Source organism: Hemibagrus wyckioides, linkage group LG27 (genome assembly GCF_019097595.1).
Source record: "Hemibagrus wyckioides isolate EC202008001 linkage group LG27, SWU_Hwy_1.0, whole genome shotgun sequence".
Classification (NCBI taxonomy): domain Eukaryota; kingdom Metazoa; phylum Chordata; class Actinopteri; order Siluriformes; family Bagridae; genus Hemibagrus; species Hemibagrus wyckioides.
This window is the reverse complement of record NC_080736.1, coordinates 17,502,059-17,514,558: the sequence shown is the minus strand read 5'-3', so window position 1 is coordinate 17,514,558 and position 12,500 is coordinate 17,502,059. Positions and strand designations below refer to the sequence as shown.

The 12,500-nt window shown below is 44.0% G+C and overlaps 1 protein-coding gene across 6 annotated transcripts in view; it reads right to left on the bottom strand.

Moving 5' to 3' along the window:
• The window catches only part of ttbk1a (tau tubulin kinase 1a), a 45,846-nt gene that overhangs the window by 19,671 nt on the left and 13,675 nt on the right, over positions 1-12,500 (bottom strand). For all 6 annotated transcript variants that reach the window (XM_058381281.1, XM_058381282.1, XM_058381279.1 and 3 more), the window contains 6 exons: positions 11,669-11,761; positions 11,337-11,462; positions 11,046-11,197; positions 10,595-10,799; positions 8,749-8,840; positions 8,114-8,573 (listed from right to left, as the gene is read on the bottom strand). In XM_058381281.1, coding sequence (XP_058237264.1) covers positions 8,114-8,573; positions 8,749-8,840; positions 10,595-10,799; positions 11,046-11,197; positions 11,337-11,462; positions 11,669-11,761 — 1,128 coding nt within the window. The remainder of the gene's footprint in view (positions 1-8,113; positions 8,574-8,748; positions 8,841-10,594; positions 10,800-11,045; positions 11,198-11,336; positions 11,463-11,668; positions 11,762-12,500) is intronic.

The following is a 12,500-nucleotide window of genomic DNA, read 5'->3' as shown; positions in this document are numbered from 1 at the left end:
CTGCAGACATCATCATCATCATAATCATCGGAGAACATGAACACCATTAACACCAGCCTGTCTTCACTTAATATAGATGTTAAGTAATAAAGTTTATTCATTATTTATGTCATACATGTGGGTTAAATCAAGTACACTACCAATTTTTATGCTACTGACTGCTAATTTTTGTGTTGCTTATTGTTGTTAAATATTCCTAATAATTATCTACACGGTGTTCTGAGTTTAAGTCTACACTCACACGTCTCTCATGTTCTGTCCATCCTACAGCCCACTGGACTTTACATTAGCACAGTCAGCTAACTGTAGTAGCTATCTACATTCAGAGACACCAGGCATCTCTGTGACTTCATTCAGAGCTTTATGTTTCTCCCTGATGTCTCTGTACAGGTTTAATGATGAGATCTTGTGAAGGACAGTGTTTCTTTCATTTATGTGGGAAATAACAGCATGTAGGAACTAAAGTTGTGAGCGGCAACCGAAGAAATGCCGGACCATGCGCTCTGTAGGATCGGACTGAGGAATCGTTCCAGATGATTGTTTAGATTTGACGCTTCTTTACTGCATCATAATTTACATAGAATTGACCAAATCTCACCTGGTGCTGAAACTGCAGACTGTTAAAATGAACACTGGACACTTTATTACTCACTAGTGTGAACTTCAGAAAGACTCAGACATGTGCTTATCCAATTATAGGTCTAAACTAACAGTGTCACATTTTTACACCTGGGTCTCTGGGGAATTTAGGTTAGAATCATTTAACAATTGTCTATCACAGGGTACATTTTGGACAGGTGACCAATCCTCCGCATGAATATTGGTGCTAAAGTCTGAAAAGTGATATGGAAATATCACAGATACGAACGGCACATGCCTGAAGAGACAAAGTCAGTTATGAAACACATGCAGTAAGGAGAGACGAACACTCGGAACAGAGAGGAGCTCTCTCTCTCTCTCTCTCTCCTGGTGGAGAAGGTAATCAGTATTAATGTTCTGTCTGTTTCGAACCTGCACACGTACAACACAATGAGTCTGAAGGATGCAGCTGGGCACTTTATCTCTCAGGTCTTGCTATTCAATACTGTGTGAGAACTGTCACTGTGACTACACACAAACACACACACACACACACAGGATTGAAGATGGGAAAACAATGAGAAAAATAAATAAAGCAGTAACAGTGGGATGATGATAATGATGATGATGATGATACAGAGAGAAGGTGATGATCCTAAACTGTGCTTACCCCAAACACCTTTTTTCTCCTCGTGTGCTGATCCACGTGCTCACGTTTCTCTTCAGGGAAATAGCGGCAAATGTTTAAGTGATAAAAAAAAATGCGGTTACGCAAGAGGAAAAGAGTTTGCTGGGAGAAAAAAAAGTAAATGATGCGAGGATCTGAGTTTTCAGGGTATCTGCAGGTATCTAAATGAAATACTTTAATATTTCACTTTATATAGTTCATTGTGTTCTGTTATTGATCAGAAGGTGTTGATTAATTTTCTATAATGGCAGCTCTAACAATAGTGCAGCTGCAGGTCAAAGGTTTATATGAACCCTCGTTCTAATGCCTTATTGTTTCTTGGGTAACAGCTCATTCACAGAACGTGTTGGTGGACATTTTGATAATAATAAACAAATTAAAAACATGTAATCAGATACAGACCACTTCAAGAACGTAAACAATAAAAAACACGTTGCACTGCTACTGCGCACGTCTGTTTCCACTGGCACAGTTTTTCAATCACAAATCTGTCAAAAGGACAAGCGCAAACATTTTTAAGCCTGACTCGAACTGAACGGTTAAGGTATTTACAAAAACTCTAAATAATGATCAGTTAAATTACTGTAGCCTCTACATAAAACTTTAAGGCAACAACATTTCAGTAAAAACCTGAACCGTTTACCTCGAGTACCGTATCCAGATGTGTATCATTATCTGGGTGAAACGGAGTGTGTCTATACGAGAACAGCTGGAAAAGCTCATCACAGTCTGGATGATCAGAACCAGTTTCTATGAGGAAGTGTTGATCATCTACTCCTACAGACTGGACCACATTGGTCTGGTCTAAGGGTATGGCCTGTGGGTGTGGTCTGTGGGCGGGGCACGTTGGGATCATCTGCTTGTACAGTCTGGACCACATTAGTCTAGCCCATGGGTGTGGCCGGGGGGGTGTGGTCTGTGGGCAGGGCATGTTGGGATAATCTGCTTGTACAGTCTGGACCACACTGGTCTTGTCTGTGGTGAAGCTGCAGCAAATTAAACAGTTTCAGAAACGTCCTCCACATGGGTCATGGCCAAGGAGCCTGGCCAGGTGTAGTGGACATTACACTTACAGGGCTGGTCAGTCTGAATATCTGTGTACATCATAAACTACATTACTGTGTGGCATTAAAATAATTCAGTGACATTTTTACCTCCTGCAAAGTTTTAGGTTTTGAAAGGTCTCAAAGGTAAAGTTTTTGCCATGTTGTTGCGATACTGTGTGTGTGTGTGTGTGTGTGTGTGTGTGAGGGTTTAAATGCTCCATCTGTCATATCTAAGACTTGCGTGTGGTCATGAATAAACAAGCCTGCAATCCAATGTTTGCTACAGAGTCTTATTTTAAATCTTTTTTTAAAGTTGCTGATTTTAAATAAAATATATACTTGTTATTAAAAGTAAAAGTAGAAGAGTTCATTTATAATCCCAGTTTGTTTTAGATTCACCCAAAACCAGTAGCAGACACAGACTTTTCCCATCCAGTCAGATAAAGAGCAGTGTAGAGCAGGAGCCTGTCACCTCTACTGTAGTCTCAGTCACACCGGTCTCACCAGTCTCACCAGTCTCACCAAGCAAGCTTTAGGTTCTTGAGTTTAAGGAAAATATTTGCTGATGAATGACGGTGTAAAACACCTGAAGATTCTTATGTGGTTTTCATAGACAGTCACATACATGAATATAACCAGACACACGTATATATCAGGGCTCCACATTAACACTTGTCTGGGTGTCACAATTACACCTGCTAACTTCCCTCCTGCCATACAGAGGGACCCTTCACCTGAATACTGACACTCCTGTTTTACAGCGGTACACTGCCGGATATTTATAGCGCTACCACGCTCAGCACAGTGTGAAGTATCGTTAGCCCACTGAGTTACTGAGCCTTTGTACATTCTTACTGTGTTTTGTGTACGACACTGCTCGTCTGTTTTTCTCTTCTCGTTTTTGCCCTCTGGATTTGTTTGCCTCTCTGACTGCCTGTTTGGATATTTGAACTTTGTGCCTGTTTTTTGACCTTGTTCTTGTTTTGTGATTTGGATAACTTGACACTAAGTAACTGGGACACCAAGTAACTAAAGTGTGCATGGCTCTGCCCGAAAAATTCGATTGCAACAGCGGATGTGTGCAAGGGCTTCCTCCGCCAATGTGAGGTATTTTTTCAAGATCAGCCTGACACTTACCGCCAGGACAGCACTAAATGCTGTTTAGTTACCAGGGATATTGCACCTTACCGATGCCTCCCCTGTTGTTTCAGCCCTAGCGGACTCTGGGTTAGCTGTTAACATTATTCATCATCGCCTGATCAAAGATCTACAACTTCCCACCACACCATGCACCGTTCCCCTGAAAAATATGGTCTGGATAACCAAGCCATCAGGGAAAGCCTCATCACTGACCAAAGACTCCCACACACCATGCGAATCAGACTAGTTCACACTGAAAAGATCACCCTGCTCACCACTTCCTCCCCCACTACTGGGCCTCAACCACAGTTCCCAAAGAACGTGGGCAGCAAAATCAGCCAATGGTCCCCTCACTGTCATAACCACTGCCAACAGCACTCTCTACACCCACCATGCTGCTCCACCTTAGTGGAAAGCCCAGACACCAGGAAAAGTGTACACATGCCTAAGGAATACCAAGACCAGGTTTTTTTGCAAGGAGCGCACCAAAAAAACCTATCCCCCCATCGCCCCTGGGACCACTCCTCCCAAAAACCATATTTACCCGTTGTCAGCCACTGAAACAGAAGCTATGGAGAAATATTTAGAGGAGGCTCTAGCAGCAGGTTTCATTTGTTCTTCCACGTCACCCACAGCATTTCTTCATTGTTGAAAAGAAAGATGGGGGACTACAACCTTGCATAGATCACATGTGTGCCACGTACTACAAAGATTACAGAAACACTGTTTATTTGTGAAAAGAGAAAAATGTGAGTACCATGGGCACAATCATGTTCCTGGGATATGTCATCAACCACAAGGGGGTACAAATGGACACTAGCAAAGTGAGAGCACTGGCCCACACCCACCAGCATTAAGGAACTCCAACGGTTCCTAGGCTTCTCAAACTTTCCCTGCCGATTTATTTGGGGCTACAGCACAGTGGCCGCCCCACTCACAACCCTACTAAAAGGAAAGCCTAAAAAACTCCAATGGTCCGACATCGCACAACAAACCAATTCACCACGGCCCCCATGCTTCACCACCCTGACCCATCCATCCCTTTTAGCATAGAAGTAGACACATCCTGCTGTGGAATTGTTGCAGTACCGTCGCAACATCACAGGGGCTCAGGAAAGATCCATCCCTGCGCCTTCTTCTCCTGAAAACATACCCCTGCAGAAACCAACTACGACATCGGGAACTGGGAGCTACTTTCTATAAAGAAGGCACAAGAGGAATGGAGGCACTGGCTTCAGGGGGTTAGCTTCCTAGGTGGAACCCAATCCAGAAGCCATACTACCACCCTCCATCATTGTCACCCCCATCCAATGGGACACTATGGAGGAAATCTGGCAGGCTCAGCAGGACGAGGAAGTCCCTCCAGAGTGGCCACCTTCATATTAATACGTCCCAATGACCCTCCACCACCGCGAACAACATAGGTGGAGTGAATTCATCCCATGGGCTGAGTACACCCAAAACTCCCTTAAACGAGCAGCATCAGGTCTCATTCCAGTGCGTTTTAGGCTTTCAACCACCACTGTTTCCTTGGTAAGGAGAACCCTCGAATGTCCCAACAGTGGACAACTGGTATCGGCGGAGAAGTGAAATTGTGAAAGCACCCATGTAAGCCTACAAAGAGCTGTACACATTAAACGGACCCAGGCCGAACGCTGACTGTGCCCTCATGTTGCATAGCGACCGGGAAAAAAGGTCTGGCTATCAACAAAAAATCTATGCCTCAGGCTTCTGTGTCGAAAATTAAGTGCCAGGTACATCGGCCCAATTAAAATATTTCATCAAATTAACCCAGTAACTTACAGATCAGAAGATGCCAGCCGACTATCACATAGCACTGCATCCTTTCATGTCTCCCCCCCCAACCCCCCCAACGCCTCCACCCATAGAAGTGGATTGTGCACCGGCATATCTGGTCCACACAATGTTGGACTCTTGTAGAAGTAGGGGCCAGTTGCAATACCTAGTCTTCTGGGAAGGGTATGGCCCTGAAGAAAGATCATGGGTAAGCACAAATGACATCCTTGACCCAGCAATCACCGCCGAATTTCACACCACCCAGACCCCCAGACACCTAGAGATGCTCCTAGAGAGGCGGTTCTGTCACAATTACACCTGCTAACCTCGCTCCTGTGCAACAGGAGGACCCTTCACCTGAATATTGACACTCCCATTTCACAGCAGTACACTTCTGGTTCACTTCTCAATATTTATAACACAACCACGCTTAGCACAGTGTGAAGTATGAGTTCCTGGGCCTTTATATATTCTTACTGTGTATGATTTCTGTTTTTGCTCTCAGTTTTGCTTCTCTGCCTGATTGGATATTTGAAATTTGTGCCTGTTTTTTGACCCTGCTCTTGTTTTGTGATTTGGATTACTTGCTTTTGGATTTTTTATTAAACAGAGTTGTTCCACACATGGATCCTGTCTCTCAATCCTTACACTGGGGCAAGTGGTTTAATTTTATACTAATGTCAAAAGTATCTGTGCATTTTTCCAACACTTCATAATAGCAGTTTTGCAGTGTAAATGCATTCATGCATTGGTAGTTGGTTTCCAGCCGTCTCACTTCACCACTGGAATCCACGCATTTTTAGAACTCTAAACACTTAGCATGTCTTACAGAACATCCCGCTGAACAACACGGTCCTGATTTAAAATGTTGACATTTTTAATCCCACAATTAAATGAACAATCGTAATATCAGTGTGTATAAATGGCTTTCCACCGAAGTTTTGAATGTGCGCGACATCTAACGGAAACATTCAGGGACCGAAGACATCACTTCCATACACACACGAATAACCACCGATTTTCTCAAAGGAAGTTATAGGAAGATCATTTTAAACACTTTGGTGTGGTAACAGTAATTCTGCTCCATTACACTACCTCGTCACCATGTGACGTTAGTCTGAATTGAAAACACACACACACACACACACACACACACAGGCTCAGTGTTCTTTTGGATGAGTGACATGATGTCCGAAGAGAAACGAGTGCATGTAACGGAAAAATAAAATAATATTAAGACCTATTATTTTGTGTTTGATCTCCACTTCACCTCAAAACATCACACACACACAACATTGTGTTACAATTCTGGGTTATAATTATGATCATAATATAATCATTAATTTGAGATAAATGTTGATTAGTCTGGACCTGCAGACACCCTGCTCGTATATAGAAGAGTGTGGACTTGCACTGGGAATGCTACAAGGTGTGCACTTTAATTCAGAAATGAATTGAGTGATGTCTGTAAAAAGGTAAAATATGAAGTTTAAAACACAGGAAATCGTTTGGGTACCATTCGTTTTTTTCAGCATTTAAAATGACTCACTGTAGCAAGGTCACTAACCAAACAAACAATATATACATTTCCAAAAACATAAAACATCACCCAGTAACAACACCATATTTACCATAGCAACACAGTGGACATCAGTGACCAGTCTTATCCTCCATCTGTATTCAGACAAATATTCTGCTGGATATTTTCCAGAGATTAATTTTTCATTTATTCAGGCACCAGAGGGCAGGAGAACCAGTCCTGACAAAGGCAGGGTTAAGGCTAAATTTGTCTGAATACAGCTAGGGTAGAACACAGTAAGTTAAAACTGTTAGTGCACTCTGTAAAAAGACAAGTACCATTACATTTATAATATTAATAATGTTAGTGATCAGTAGATTAAACTTTTACACACACACACACATACACACACACAGAGTGAGCAGAGAGGAATTCAACATGTTTTAGTGCAGCAATGGAAACCAAAACAGTCATAAAATAACAAGTGAACCTGAGTCTGTCTGTCTCTCTCTCTCTCTCTGGTGTGTGTGTGTGTGTGTGTGAGAGAGAGAGAGAGAGAGAAGGAAAAAGATAACAAAGGAAACAGAGAGAGTGACACTGAGACAAATGACTAGTGACACAGTAAGTAGAAAGACACAGAAAGAGACACAGAAAGAGAGACAGAGAAAGGGGGAGAGAGCGAAAGATGGGGAGAGAGCGAAAGATGGGGAGAGAGGGGGGGGGAGAGTTTATTTATGTATGTAAAGTGTATGAACCAGTCAGCAGCTCTGATTAACATGGTGTTAGTCATGTAGTGATAATCAGTGATATGACACACGAGCGCACTTCAGCACTAATCTTATTAACCTGGTTGTGTCCTATTCAGAAAGAAGGCAGCACCTATGTGCAGTGTTATATAAAAAGATGGGATAAAGTGAGGAGATGTTCTCTATAATATTGTGATGATTTTCACAGCAGAGAGAATATTCAGTATAGGTCTATCTATACTATATATAAAGTCACGCTGTAGGGAACACTGCTGCTGCAGCACAGCTTACACACCGGACACTTGCTCTCATGCCGGTCAGGCAGGAATGAAGCACAGCGAGTAAAAGCACTTCACTAATAAACAAAGAGTGGTTCAGTCTCCTTTTCTCTCACTCAAACTTTCAAGAGTTACAAATTCATGTCCAGATGGTATTTACTATTTATTTGACATAAATCAGCAGCATCCAGTGTGATGTGTGTATGAATTTAAACAGTATGGTGTTTAAGCCCCAAACACTACAATTCATTATTTACTGAATACCTGACATAAGCCTAATGTCCCTTCTAATCACTGATCAGGTGGGTGTGTTCTCGTACCTGTCTGTGAGGTGTATTCGGCTCCGACTCTCTCCGCCTGGCTCGTCCCAAGTGACAAGGCGACGGTGCAGGACTGTCCGTCGGTTGCCCACGCCCACTCCGCCTCGCTATCTCCCCCTCGGCCATGCCTCTAGGGTTCAGTCTAGGTCGCGTAGCTGGTTCCTCCAGGGGGCGGAGCTCCTCTGGCTCGTCGTCCGTAGTGCCGGAGGTGGTCGGCTCTGCCCCTAGTGGACGGTGCTGAAAGTCCCTGAGCTCCGCCTCTTTGTCAATGATGACCCACTCCTTGCTGTCAAAGTCCTCCTCCTCGGCCAGGGGCACGGATCGGATGAAGGCGTTGCTGTGTGCCTCGGATCCATCGTTGCGGCAGCGGTCACCGCGACATCCGTCGATGGACAGCATCTGGGCAGGCTGTGAGGAGTAAAGATGGCGAGACGGAGAGCCGAGAGCATCCATCCGTGACCTGAAGAACAATGATAAAAGTATGCATAATTGTTCAATTATTTATACCATGATAAACATTGTATTATTCCCTGAGCTGAATTAAGGATGATTTACAGGCCGAACCTCAGCACGAGCACAATGCTTATTTCAAACTGTTCTCAAGTTAAACACACCTGTATGTGATCACACCTTACCTGAGAGAGCGCATCTGTGCACTGGGAGATTCTGCCCCGCCCCCTCCTCTCTGTGGTGATACAGGACAAACAGCACGATTCCCCTCATCCTCCTGTGCATGTAACACACACACACACACCACTCTTTTACAGACATGCTGGCAACATTTCACACTTCTAACGCCGACCATAATGACATAATGCCTCACAATGACATTTAAATTACTGATAACTTTTTATCTTTACGTTATGAATCGCACGTCTTCACTGACATTTTCAACCTGTCACTGGGTCAGACCACTGTTCCCACGTCTGAAGACTACAACGAACGATTTCCGCCCTGTTGCACTTACCCCCAGTGTTATGAAATGCTTTGAGAAGCTGGTTCTGTCACCTCATAGCATGTCTCCCACCTACACTGGACCCACACCAGTTTGCCTACCACCCAAACAGGTCAACAGAGAATGCTATTTCCACTGCTATTCATCTAGCTCTCACCCACCTGGACAATAACAATACATACATTCGGATGTTGTCCATTGACTTCAGTGCCATTTTTAACACAGTCGTCACTAGTAAACTGACCTCTAAGCTCAGTGACCTGGGTATCTGCACATCCACTTGCAGTTGGATTATGGACTTCTTAACAAATCAACCTCAGTCTGTAAGTTTCGGTAATCACTTATCCTCAACCCTAATCCTGAACACCGACATCCCACAAGGCTGTGTGCTGAGCCCACTGCTCTACTCCCTGTTCAGGCATGACTGTGTTCCATGGCATAACTCCAACATCTTCATCAAATATGCAGATAATACCACAGTTGTTGGCCGAATCAGCAACAACGATGAATCGGCCTACAGGGAGGAGATCCAAAGCCTTTCAGCATGGTGTTCCATAAACAACCTCACCCTCAACGCCACAAAGAGCTCATGGTGGACTTCCGGAAATCTAACAGCAGCAGCAGTGAAAACCGCCCAACGCATCATCGTGCCATCGTGCCAGCTACTTGCCATTGAGTCTCTTCACCACAGTAGATGTCTGCGCAGAGCACACAAAATCATCAAGGACTCCTCCCACCTGAGTCATAAACTGTTCAACCTCCTTCCATCCAGGAGGAGATACAGGTCCATCTGCACCAGAACCAGCAGGTTTAGGGCCAGTTTTTTCCCCATAACCATATTTTTTTTTATTTACATATACTATATACTATCTGTAGGCATGGTGGCTTAGTGGTTAGCATGTTCGCCTCACACCTCCAGCGCCCTGGGTTTGAGTCTCGCTCCCGCTGTGTGGAGTTTGCATGTTTGCATGGGTGCTCTGGTTTCAACAATGTTTGCATGGGTGCTCTGGTTTCCTCCCACAGTCCAAATACATGCTACTAGGCTGACTGGAGTCTCTAAATTTGCCCATAGTGAGTGAGTGTGCGTGCCCTGCAATGGGTTGGCACTCTGTCCAGGGTGTATCCTGCCTTGATGCCCAATGACGCCTGAGATAGAGGCTCCCCGTGACCCGAGGGACAGACAATGAAATGAAAAATACTATCTGTATAAACACTGTATATTATCTCTGTTACTGATGTACATAATTTGCACAATTTATAATTATACTTTACACTTTATCTGCTGTCTTTACACACTTCTCTATGCACACTCTGACATAGCCTTATTTATTGTTGTACATATTTACATATTTATCTGCACTTGTGTATTTGCACAATTTCTACTATTTGCACTTATGTTAGATGCTAAACAGCATTTCGTTGCTCTGTACCTGTACTTTGCAATGACAAAGTTCTTTCTATCTATCCATCCATCCATCTATCTGTGACACAAGTCTGCACTGTGTGTGTGTGTGTGTTTATGCTACCTTTCCCAGACTGATTCTCAGCTTGTTGCGGTTGATGTCAGTGCTGTCCCACTCATCTCCATCTGGTGGCACTGGACTGTTCTCTGCAGCCACAGGTGCAGGATTGGGTGGAGCATTCTCCTGATCGCTCAGGTGTTCATCCTGCAGAACATCATCTGTGTTCTCTCTCTGCAGGTCCCCAGGGACTGGGCTCATGTTTAGCACTCTGTGGTGACAGATACTGGTCAGTCTTTCATGAACTCATATTCATTCACTGTTATTCATTACAACTTGCTTAAACTCTTTCTACTGACAGACCCACAACTTACAGTGACTGTGGAAAAGATGACTCCATAGTAGGTTTTATTTGAAATATTAGTTTAACGATTAGCTTGACTACATGTATTATTACAGTTTTAAAGCAGTATTTTGTGTGTGTGTGTGTGTACAGCCATACAGGCATGTGTGTTACCTGGCCATTGCTACAGTAGGCCGTGTGTGTTGCTGTGTGGACTGTGTATTTGTGGACAGCATTGACTCTGTGCTGCTCTTCTCCCAGTCATACAGCTCATTCTCTGTGATCATACGTGCCTTCATACTGTTCTCAAACACTGACATCAGCAGCTACACACACACACACAGAGAAACATTTTTGTCTATGGCAGGAGAAGACTGAAGATACAGAATCTAGTAAACTTGTGTGTGAGAGTAAATGAGAGATTGTATGATAGTGTGTGAGACAGGAGGGGGTACGTGTGTGTACCTGATAGTCAGGTTTAGTATAGTAGTCCAGGCTTAAGATGTGCTCAAGAAAGATGTTGAACTCAGATGGCATGTGCTTCAGCAGCATTCTGTGATCATAACGCTCCTTCACCTGACCCACTTGCTCCTGCACACGCACACACACACACACACACACACACACAATTACAACACACTGAACCATGTACCTGCAGCAGTATACACTTGTGTTGGCCATAGTGGTGCTCCATTCTGTTCTAAACAGTGTACATATTCCATTTGCACAGTATATGTGAGACTGTGTGTGTGTGTGGTGTGTGTGTGCGTGTGTGTGTGTGCACACAGTTCCAATACCTTGTCTTTGATCTTTCTCCAAGGCAACTGACCAACTGCAAACTCAACCAGCATGTAGAAGAGAGACCACAGGTCATCATGGCGGCCCATTTCCTGATGAAATGACATCACCGTCAGAACATTTCTGCCTTTGTCATATACACTATATTGCCAAAAGTTTTGGGACGTCTGCCTTTACATGCACATGAATGTAATATGGAGTTGTCCCACCCCTTTACAGCTATAACAGCTTCAACTCTTCTGGGAAGGCTGTCCACAAGGTTTAGGAGTGTGTTTATGGGAATGTTTGACCATTCCTCTAGAAGCACATTTGTGAGGTCAGGCACTGATGTTGGACAAGAAGGTCTGGCTCACAGTCTCCACTCTAATTCATCCCAAAGGTGTTCTATGGGGTTGAGGTCAGGACTCTGTGAAGTTCCTCCACACCAAAATCTCTCATCCATGTCTTTATGGACCTTGCTTTGGTCACTGGTGTGCAGTCATGTTGGAACAGGAAGGGGTCATCCCCAAACTGTTCCCACAAAGAGCATGAAATTGTCCAAAATGTCTTGGTATGAAGCTGAAGCATTAAGAGTTCCTTCCTTTCAGCCGTCCACTCCTCTAGAGTCCAGTGACGGCGTGCTTTACACCACTGCATCAGGCACTTTGCATCGCACTTGGTGAAGTATGGCTCCTCTGCCATAAAAAACCCGTTCCATGAAGCTCTCTACACACTGAGCTAATCTTGAGCTAATCTGAAGACCATGCGATGTCTGGAGGACTGTAGCTATTGACTCTGCAGAAAGTTGGCGACTTCTGTCCACTGTGGTCCTCAGCATGTTCTGACCCCGAT